Raw genomic sequence first — 11,702 nt, 5'->3', positions numbered from 1 at the left:
CTTCCCCTTCTCCTTCCCTCTACTTATCATCTACCTATCTACCTGTCTATCCATCTATCCATCCATTGTCCATTTACCCATCATCTATTTGTTCACCCACCAACCCATCTCTTTACCCACCCACCTATCTATCATCTATCAATTCATTATCCACTTGTCCGTCCACCCACCCACCCACTCATCCATTCATCAGTCTACTCATCCATCAGTCTCTCTATCCATCCACTCACCAATCTGAAAAAGAGATTCTGAAGTAATAAGACATGATATTCAATTTTCTACATCAGCTCTACAGAAGATACTAGCATTCTAGTATACATGCTAGGAGATAATTTGAGTACTGAAATGATTCTCATTTTGTTTAGAGATATTTCTTCAAGTTCCCTTGAGATTTATTGCCTCAAAATTTTTATTACTGTTATTAAATTGTTAAGATTCCTCAGAAACATATCATGAATTATGAAGAGGATCCAAAGAGATTTCTTAGAGGTCTAGGGAAAATAATAAATGAAATTAATTAAACTGAGATGAATACCACTTCAGTCATTAGCAGTCTTATAAAGACTTTTTTTTAGACCATTAGCATGCCACGGAAGGAGAAGGGAAAGTGGGTGAAGAACGAGGTACTCACTCATTACCTGACTCATGTAACTGTAACCCATTTGTGTAGCACCTTTACAATAACATAAGCTAAATTATATTAAAAAAAAAAGAAAGCCATGGCAGGTCTGGATCAGATCACTGGATATTTCTTACTATCAATTTTTTCTGCACCTGCATGAATTTTCATACATCTACAATCATGTATATATGAGACAGTAACATGATTTCTGTTGAGAGTTTGCTGAACAAAATAGATGTTTATTTAATAAAATAATAAAGATAGTTCGGAGAATCTGATTGCATAGAGATTTTTCTTTCACATGTTAGTTAAACCTTCCATCAGTTGTTAGATTAGCTTTCTACGGCTTCTCATAAAAGTAGCACATGAGTTTTACAGCTCGTTCAACTTCTCTTTATAACCCCGTTTCAATCTGTGACTTCTCAAGTGGTTTTTAATAAAAATATTTACTCTGAACAAAAATCCAAAGTGAATTATCTATAAGACTGACAATGTCAACTTTCAGAACACTGAGCCCTGTTCTTGTACATTTCCTAAGCAAATAAAATGCTTGATCACTAAGACTTTGAGTGGTTATTTTTTCCCAGAATGTATTTCTAGAGAGAAAGTTTCAAACAGTGAGAGCTACCTACAAATCTTACCATTTGTTTAAGGGTTAAAGTGTAGCCAAAGAGAAGTAGGAAAAACAATTTCCAATGTTTATATGCAGAAACTCAAGGCACATGTCAGAGAGAAGCAGTAAGCAACAAAGAAACTCAACATCAGATGATGGCCAGGGTAGGGTTTTTTTTTTGGTCGTGGGGCTTGAACTCTGAGCCTGGGCACTGCCCCTCAGCTTCAGCTCAAGGTTAGTGCTCTACCACTTGAGCCACAGCTCCACTTCCGGCCTTTTCTGTTTATGTGGTGCTGAGAAATCGAACTCAGGGTCTCATGCATGCGAGACAAGCACTCTACCACTGAGCCATCTTCCCCGTCCTCGTTTTTTGGATCACCTTTGTTCTCAGCTGGAATAAACCTGTCCCTCCTGCTTTGCAACGAGGGAATTCTCAGTGTATTCCAGCCCCAGATGTAGCCATGCTCTAGAATCGCCCCAGATTTCAGAGCCAAGAGTCTTGAAACCTCACCCTAGCAGAGCATTTTGCTTCGTTTAAGGGCACTGATTTTTTTTTTCAATCTATTTCCTCACAAGAATATTTCAGAATATGTATTTGTAGTTTGGTACTCTTGCCTTTTTTCTTTTAAAACAGTATGGTTATAAACAGCTTTGAGGACTAGAAACTTGCTAAAATTTGTATTAACTTAGACTTACTGTTCCCTCCCTACCCCTCCCGAGGTCAGTTGTGGACCTGGAACTCAAGGCCTAGGTGCTGTTCCTGAGCTTTTTCACTCAAGGCTAGCACTGTACCACTCGGAGCCACAGTGACACTTCCGGTTTTCTGGTGATTAATTGAACATAAGAATCCTGCTCTGGCTTGCTTTGAACTGAGATCCTCAGACCTCAGACTCCTGAGCAGCTAGGATTACAGGTGGGAGCCATCAGCGCCTGCCATCGTATTGTTTTGACATCATTATGTATCATGAGCCTCTGAAGTTCCATGCAGAGATGAGAATATTAAGACATATTTGTTCTGTTGGGGGTCAGGTCTTGGGGTGTGTGGTTGAAATGAGATATTGATTAGCCTTCCTCTAAAGAGCTTGACTTTCTTTCTGTTCCTCTCTCTGTAGTTACAAGCTGGATTGCACCTGCTCTTTGGGGTGTGTTTACAAGTGTATTTATTGTTTTATTTTTTCCCCTCTCTTTCTCTCTTATCTTTTTGAGATAGAGTCTACTTCCTTTCTGTCTTAGCCATCCTTGAACTGGCAATCTTCTTTGCCTCTAGCTACTCAGTGTCTGGGATTATAGGTATGAGCCGCCATTCTTGGCTTGTAAGTTTGTTTTAACCCTAGTTTTGAGCCTTAGTGACTTGAATGTGTAAATGAAGCAAGCTGACAGAAATACTGTTTGAAATACTCATCATCAGAACTTTTCTTGTATACTTAGTTTTCGCAATTTTGAAACTGTTTAGTATTTACGGTTTTTCTTAAAAACTCAAGAGTTTGAATCAAAGGGAGTGTTAGCACTTGGCTTGTGAGAGAAGTTCTCCTTTTGGCTCTCTCTTTGTTTACATATTTATAATACTTGGCAGATTATTATTTGGCATTTAGGACTTCCATGGCATTTTAATGTATAGTATTTGAATAAACGAATGGGTTTTTTTTTTGTTTTGTTTCTTGTTTTTTTTTGGGGGGGTCCGGTCATGGGGCCTGAACTCTGGGCCTGGGCGCTGTCCCTCAGCTCTTCAGCTCAAGGCAAGCACTCTACCACTTAAGCCACAGCGCCACTTCTGGCTTTTATCCACGCTGAGGAATCGAACCCAGGGCCTCATGCATGCAAGGCAAGCGCTCTACCACTGAGGCACCTTCCCAGCCCACGAATAGGGAAACAGGACTACAAGTGTCATGGCAGGGTCTGAGTGGTGCATGTGTTTTTTTTGGGGGGGGGTGATGTGCTGTGTCCCCTAAAGATGAATTAGGCTGTGTGCCCTCATTGCTTCTGAAGCAATCCTTTCTTGGGTGTGTTACATTTTATATTTGTGGATGAGGCTTTGAGGAAATTTAAAAATAAAGTGTTTTGTTTTGTTTTGTTGATCATGAGGCTTGAACTCAGAGCCTAGGCACTGCCCGTGAGCTCTTTTGCTCAAGGCTAGCGCTCTACCACTTTGAGTGACAGCTCCACTTATGGTTTTTGAGAGGTTAATTGGAGATAAGAGTCTCATGGGGACTTTTCTGCCCTGGCTGGCTTCCAACCACGATCCTCAGATCTCAGCCTCCTGATTAGGTAGGACTTCAGGCATGAGCCATCACTGCCTGGCCGTCAATCCAAATTTTAAAGCATCCCACAAGATATTTCTGTTTGAATTTAAATTCTAGCCCACTTTTTTTGGGGGAAGTTATACTAGGCTGGTGGCAGCCAACTAGATGCTGTTATATTGTTTTATGAGTTAGATCAGAATGACTTTAACTAACAGTCTTAGGGTGAGCAGTATTCCTGCTCCTAGGATGCGTGCATCTCCATGCTGGAGATACTTCCTACGTTTCTCTGCTACAATTCTGGTTTAGGGTTTAAATGGAGATGTATTGCTTTCTGCTGAATTTCCGGTGCACATTGGAGCTGGTGAAATGACAACATTCTCAAACCAGCCTCAGAGGAAGAGTTGTTGAGTTCTTCCTTTTTTTTTTTTTAACCAATCACAGAATTACAGTTTCAAACCAGGCAGCAGGGCAGGCCCCGTGGATCTGTGTGAGCATGTCCGAAGCAAAATATTTAGAGGAGGAATTTGGACAGCAAGCCTGAAGGGATCGAACACATTTTTCTTCTGATAGAGTCCCCGTGTTTCTCTCCCTAATGGAGAAAGGTCATTAATGAATGATATTCGCTAAGCTAGCAAAGATTCTTAGAAATGCAATGGGCTTTTAAAAATCTCGATCTTAAGGTTGGAAACTGAAAGAATATGTGTAGAAGATTATATCTGTTCACTTAATTATATGTTTACTTAATATACATATCACGAATCCAGTTATTTGTAAGATTGTGCCTAATTTTTCGCCCATTTACACTTTGGAGAAATGAAAACTAGTTAGTTGATACTGAGAGTTTGCAACTGTTGTAGTTCTGTGTAAGATCTAGGAAGCGAAATAATCATGACAGCATGACAAGTCTTAGATCCAGCTTGACGGGTCCAGCTCCCAGATGAAGGGGGCGGGGCCAAGGCTGCTCACCTGAATGGTGAGCAACTCTCCCACATTTCTTACATTTTTTAATCTCCTAGTTGAAAAGCCACAGGGTATGTTTTGTTCTTGTACAGAATCCTTGTCTGTAGATAATAAAGTGGGTGTGGGGATGGGGAGGATGAGGAAAAAATGCAAACTATAGGTTTGAACTTCCCCCCTCCCCCATCCCTGTATTTTGAAAATGAGTATAGAAGAATGTTTATAAATATTGACATATGTTTGAAACTTTACATGTTAGACAATTTCTCTTTTACAGGCAAATACTTCATTTTGTAAGTTAGTCAATTTGACTCATGCAGATGTTGATTTGTGTCAGAGATTACAGACTGTTTTAGAAGCATTGCCTTTTTTTTTTTTGGTCCGGTCCTGGGGCCTGAACTCTGGGCCTGGGCGCTGTCCCTCAGCTCTTCAGCTCAAGGCTAGCGCTCTACCACTTGAGCCACAGCACTACTTCCGGCTTTTTTTCTTTTTGCTTATGTGGTGCTGAGGAATCGAACCCAGGGCCTCTGGCATGCAAGGCAAACACTCTACCACTGAGCCACCTTCCCAGCCCCTATTACCTTGTTTTTATAAACATTCCTCTGGGAGGAATCTACTTAATTCCGTCTCATTATATGTATGTGATAAATGGAGTGATCTTATTTATCATTTAATGAGGCATTCATTTGATAGGTACTCCTTTCTTTTTTCTCTCGACATAGTATTAGCTATTTTATCATGTTTCTGAAAAACATTAAATGCTTTGAAAAGACATAAAAGGATATAATAATTACTCCTTAGAATTTTCCTCACTTTTGTGATAAAAAGTTCTTTTGTTTATTTTCCTTTGTCTTTTGTGTGTGTGTGTGTGTGTGTGTGTGTGTGTGTGGTTGTAGTTTGACTTTGGCACTCTACTGCTGAGTTCCTTTTCTGCAGGTAGGGGATTGTGTTTTTGTTTGAGGCTGGCCTGGACTTGCAATCCTCCTATCTATGTTTCCCACATACCTGAGATTACAGGCATGTGCTGCCATACTTGTTGATAGCAAACATTCTTAGGAAACTATGGGAATTTAATACTTATGATCTTTCTGTTTTGTATTAATAGGACTAAAGAATAATGAATGAAGCAAGGTTTATAAACTTTAATCCTAAGGCAGCAGGACTAAGGGATTGGATTTTCAAAGTACCCCAACGCAGATGTTGAATAGTAAATTCATTTTTGTCTGGCTGATATAGCGCCATCTGCAGGTGATTGTGGATACAACCTTGTATAAAGCTGTATAAAGCTGGGCTATTCAGAGCATGTAACCAAGTCTTCTTGGTTAATAAATGGCTCATGTGTGGCATTGATCAGATTAGGTATCAAGGCTAAATAGGGGCTGTATTTTCTGGTAGGAAGGTCACCTCCTAATACCATTAGCATCAAGAATTTTCTTAGACAGCATTATTGTTTTTTCTATCAGTTGTTCCCATGTGTCTTGGAGTCAGTCTCCAATTACCTTTATGGATCTGTAAAAGCACACTAGTTTCTCAAGCTGCTGCTATATTTATTACAAGAACATCCTTTTAATTGCATACTCTTCTTCTTGAAGGGAGAATAGAACAGAGTTAGAACAAACTTGATGTCTTAGACAGCTTTCTGTCACAATAACTGAAGACCTGAGATGATTAACTTATAAGAGAAACAGTTTACTTGGACTTGCGCTTTTCAAGTTTCCAGTCTGTGTTTGATGGGCCCAAGGGCTTTGGGCCTCTGGTTTGGGGGTGGGTATCAGAGGGTAACAGAAGGAGATGAATGGTAGAGCCAGTTTCTGATGGTCAGGAAATGAAGAGAGAAAGTCTTAGAGGTGGGTAGTAATGGTGGTGGTGGCTTCCCATCATTCCCTTTGAGATTCCACCGTCGTGGCCACCTAAAGTTCTCCCAGCAGTTCTCACTGGTGCCAACCTAGGGCCTAAGCCTTTCTATTTCCACGCCCAAGGCGGTACCTCTGCAGTGAGAGCATGTTGTTAGGATTTTGTTTTCAGAGGCTGGAGCAGGCCGGCTATGGGTGGGAAGTGGAATAGGTAGATACACGGACAGACCCACAGTTTTCGGCTTGAATTCAAAATATTCCCAGATAGCTTTCAGAACGACTGGGAGGTTTTTTTTTTAACATGCTACTTTGTAGGCATTGAGCCAACCATGACTCTTGGGCTAGTTTTAGTGGAAAATTGAGGAGTGACTGAAGTGTGCATGATTGGAAGTAATAAGAAGGGAAAATGGACATTCGTTTATCTGCCTTGTTTACACGCACACTGTAATAATTATGAGCGAATCACCAGCTCCTCCTAGAGTGGCTTTCGTGTATCTTCAGTAACCTTGATCACACCACTGTAAGCTCTGTAATATTGATCTTCATTGTCCAGCTGGAAACATTACGATGATTTACCCCAGGTTACATTGTGAGTGGATTAGAGTGAGTGAGTGAGTGGATTAGAATGTGGTTGTTTGGCTAAGAAGGTTTGTTTTTTTTTTGTCTTTTCTTTTTTGGTACTGGGGATCGAACTCAGGACGTTGCACTTGCTAGGCAAGCGCTTTGCCACTGAGCTACATCCCAGCCCAAGGTTTTTTTTAAAATAAATTTATTATGCTACATGATTTCCTTATACAAGATTTAATCATGCTACCCAGTCTCAACAGTTGAGGGTTTTCTGCATGCTGTGGCTTATGTCTTTAATCCAAGACACTCAGGAGGCTGAGATCTGAGGACTGTAGTTTCAAGTCAACCCTGGCAGGAAAGTCCTTGAGACTATCATTTCCAATGAATCACCAAAATGCTGGAAGTAGTGCTGTGGCTCACATGGGCAGTGTACCAGCCTTGAGCAAAAAAGCTAAGGAGCAGCACCATGCCCTGAGTTCAAGCACCAGTACTGGCACAAAACAAAAACGAAACAAAACACCAACCAACCTCCCTCCAGAAAACCCCAAAACCAACAATTGCAACTTTCAATTTCAACTAAGCTGAAAATATCATTTCCCTGCCATAAAATGTTAGCAGCTCGGAATCATGACCTGTATCAGTCATCCTATGGAAATGGATTCCAGAGCTATGAACCTTACATTCATTTGCATTGTAGAAGGTGTGACCCCTGAAGGCCCAAACTCCTTAGTTTTTATCAGATACATTTGCCTGCTGTTTTTTTTTTTTTGTCTTTGAATATGCTGACATGTTTCTTATGCTTGAGATTTTCTGTCCAGTGAACTTGGTTTTATCCCATAGACCGGCCTTCATAGCTGGCTGTGGTAATGGCCTAGGCTCAGTGTGCATCTGCTCCGTCCCTGGGGAGTCAAAGGATCTGTTGTTAACTGTGAGTTACTGCTCTAACAAGCTCTACGAGTAGACTGTTTTTTAACCCTCCAGGATGTAGATAACCTGATTTAGTAACTTACTCATGGCTTATGTTTTTCTCCCCCCCCTTTTTTTTAATCTCTGCAGATGAACACAATGACGTGCAGAAGAAAACCTTTACCAAATGGATAAATGCTCGATTTTCAAAGGTAACTGAGACTTTCCAAAAGCTTGCTGGCGATTCACGCGTCTTTCTTCGGGCGTCTGATGAGAAGTGCGGTCCATTTTCCCTGTGCATCGTGACCTCACACGAATCTTCTGAGTGTGCAGATACATCCCTTCTTCTCTTCTAAAATCTCTTTAAATGGAACATCGAATCTGAACAGCTAGCCTGATTACTTTGACCTAGCATTTTTCAGATATCTTAAGCCACAACTGTGGTATTCCTACTCAGTGAATCGTGGGTGCTTCTAAGGAATGAATGCCACTGGGAAATTTTTATGTTCCCTTAGCTGAACAAGGTGGTGATTCCATTTTGAAATTTTTGTTTGGACTGTGCAATCATGCTTCCCACTCTTACTCTAGTGGGAGTGACTTACTAATGTTGATCTGCCTTGTGTGTTCTTTTGTTACCCCTCCCCCTTCTGTCCCCTACATTTCTAATCACTTGGAACATAATAGTGTTTTGATTAGTATTTTGTTTTGGGGTGAAACACAGTGAGTGAGCAATACTCTGTGCTCTTTTTCAAATGGGTTTCACATATGATTATCAGATCTACAAAAGTTGGAATTAGCCAGGTGCCAATGGCTCATATCTGTAATCCTAGCTACTGAGGAGGCTGAGATCTAAGGATGATGATTTGAAGCCAGCCCAGGCAGAAAAGTCCCCGTGAGACTCTTATCTCCAATTAACCACTCAAAAACTCGAAGTGGCAAGTGGTAGAGTTCTAGCCTTGAGCACGAAGAGACACAGGGACAGTGCCCAAGCGCTGAGTGCAAGTCTCACAACTGACCAAAAAAAAAAAAAGGTAAATAATAAAGTGGAATTTGGTTCACTGAGTCTAAGATGGGACAGAGCCTTCAGGTTTATCAGGACTGTACTATAGAAGGATGAAAAATTTGGATTTTTGGACAAACACCATTGCAGTCTTTGAAATACTATGAAAGCTATCTTACTTTGAAGTCATTTTTCAAAATTTTCTGTTCAAGGAAGTTGTCAAAGGTCAGGAAAATGACCTTTGACATTTCTTTCAGGAGAATTTAGGATAATTTAAGGTTACCTTCAGTAGCAGCCCAGTTCAAAACTGGACTCTAAGTTGGTGATATTAGTGCATCCTTGGAGTCCTAGCTACTGAGGAAGTTCAGAGGAGGTTTGCTTGAACCCAGGAGTTCGAAGCTAGCCTGGGCAAAAAACATCCAGACACCATCTCTTAAAGTGAAAAAGGACCTTGCTCTGCATCTGAGTATTTATAGCTGATTACTTAATGGTAGTGGTTTTTCTTTTTCTATTTTCTTCCTTTTTTAGGGTTTACAGGCTTTGTGAGGGATAGTTTACTGTATGGCTGAGAATGGGAAAGGGAATCTAGCAGGGATGTGACAACCGATGTTGACAGAAGAGTTAAGTCCGTGGAGATGAACAAGAATAGAGATGCTTCCTACTTAGTGATTTGATGTGTCGGATTATTCCAAAGCAGTAGTTGGAAGTTTTTGGCAAATGGTAACAGTTGTTTTATTCTGTCATCTGTGCCGTAGACTTCACAGTCTTCTGAACTTTCGGATCTGCACGTGACCATCCTCCTGTGCCACATAGTTTTCGTAATGGAGTCTAGATGTGAGGAGTGTAATCCCGGAGTCTGCTGAGTGCCACGTGGACAGGATTATCCATGCCTGTTAGGACCAAGAATGTCACGGTCATTTTTTAGCTTAAACCAGTGAAGCAGTTATATATAAAATAAAAGAAAAAACATATATTTTCCCCCACAGTGTAGTTAATTTATTAGAGAAGAATTGCCTTACAAATAATTTTGAAGGTCATTTTGCCAACATTATGGCCTTGGAGGGTCTAAGGCGAGGGGTGAGCTGGCTGTATGTCTCATTTTGAGAGCAGAGTGTAGAAAGCCAATAGTTCAGGAAAACATGAAGTGGGGGTGGTGGGGCTGGGGGGGGTGAATGATACAGATGCCAGCTGAGAAAAAAGAGTGAACAATCAATTTTGGCCATTTTCAAGCGTGTTGTTGACATCTTCAAAGGAGACCCAAATACCACAGATTCCAGAGTCCTCGCAGTCATGGATTAAAGGAACTGGACCTGCGCATGCACACGCGCGCGCGCACGCGGGCAGTTATCCTATCTGAATTCTTTTGTTCTATAAATGGGGGCTTTCATCGCCTGTCAGTTGTCTGTCTCAGAGAAGTTCGGAAATTTTGCAAAGAGGAGATCCGAAAGGGCTTGGTAATATTTATCACATTTAGTAAATAAATGTTGTAGTTTTATAATCTCATATTTGGAGAAAAAATTTCAAAAGTGGGATCAAAGTCGGGCAGGAGTTTATATAAGAATGTATGAAAATGCCGATTCAAAGAGAGGATGGAAGGCTCGTCAGTGATTCCAGTATCTACCTTCTTTTCCTTTCTTCTTCCCTAGTAAGGCCCTTTCCCCCCTCCCCAGGCAGGAGGGGCCTAGCCCAGTAGGAGAGGGGAGATTTCAGTGGGCTTTCATTCTGCTTAACACTTGCTTAATTGGGCAAGATTGTCTTCTTTGCATGGCCTTAAGTGGGAATCTAGAGATTAGCACAGAAAAAAAAATCCCACAGAAGGGGATTTTATTTCACCTCTTTTTAAAAAATCTATGTCCTGTGGTACATTATGGTTCACTTTAAAATGCAGTTGTTCAGAGGGTCCTATGGTGTGCATCTCTGTGCTGAGAAATCCAGCTGGACAAGTTTGTTTAAAACATATCTCTCTAGACATTGGCTTTGTTCTCCTCATCTGAAGTCTTGAACGCCATGTCTTGTATGTCCAGTGTCACATAGGTTCCACTTTGTGCTCTCTCCATTTTTGTCCTGCTTTCCACTTTTCTCTTGATCTGTGTGGGAAAAATTTAAGATAAGTGAATGACCTACCTGTCTCAGCCTTTTGACTTATCCATGTCTTTCAGTATTTTTGAGCTATTTTATAACAACATGTTGCAGAAAATAGTTAATTATGCAAATAAGGTTTACTCAGTCAAGTGGGAATTAGTTGGAATGCGATTGGATATTGAATTGGATAGACAAGTTTTTGTATCTTTTGTGATTTTATTTTCAGTTGTACATTTTTAAAAAAATTATTTTATTTTTTGCATGCAAAATGCATCTTCAGGTCTCCCTCCGTCATACATGAATTAGAAAAAGCCTTTGACACGGACGGATAACTTCACTTGTCTGAGAGCAAGCCCTTTGCCTTTGGGGAAAGTTATCGTTGAATATGTCCAATACTGTAGTCATCTGCTAAATAGCTCTTCCTTCCTGTGTTTCACCTTCTCTGTTTCTGCTTTCTATTTTTTTTAATTAATTAATTTATTTTTTATTTGTGAACATACTGTACAGAGGGGTTACAATTACATGGGCAGAATAAAAGGTTTTTTTTGGGGGGGGGTCTGGTCTTGGGGCCTGAACTCTGGGCCTGGGCGCTGTCCCTCAGCTCTTCAGCTCAAGGCCAGCGCTCTATCACTTGAGCCACAGCGCCACTTCCGGCTTTTTTCTTTTTGCTTATGTGGTGCTGAGGAATCGAACCCAGGGCCTCAGGCATGCAAGGCAAGCGCTCTACCACTGAGCCACTTTCCCAGCCCTCTGCTTTCTATTTCTGACAGAGTAGCCAGGCTGCTCTCAAAGGGCAAGTCCAAGTACTTCTTTACCTTCTGTATGGTCTTTCATTAGCTGTCTATTGTCTTTCTAAACTTCC

The 11,702-nt window shown here is 40.9% G+C and overlaps 1 protein-coding gene across 1 annotated transcript in view; it reads left to right on the top strand.

Annotated features, from left to right (window-relative positions):
- Positions 1-11,702, top strand: part of Utrn (utrophin) — a 425,608-nt gene that overhangs the window by 87,777 nt on the left and 326,129 nt on the right. Inside the window, exon 3 of the mRNA XM_013026944.1 lies at positions 7,909-7,970. Coding sequence (XP_012882398.1) covers positions 7,909-7,970 — 62 coding nt within the window. The remainder of the gene's footprint in view (positions 1-7,908; positions 7,971-11,702) is intronic.

The sequence above is a fragment of the Dipodomys ordii genome, unplaced genomic scaffold (genome assembly GCF_000151885.1).
Source record: "Dipodomys ordii isolate 6190 unplaced genomic scaffold, Dord_2.0 Scaffold98, whole genome shotgun sequence".
Taxonomy (NCBI): Eukaryota; Metazoa; Chordata; class Mammalia; order Rodentia; family Heteromyidae; genus Dipodomys; species Dipodomys ordii.
Note: the sequence above shows the minus strand (reverse complement) of the source record. Positions and strands in the feature narration are given on the sequence as shown.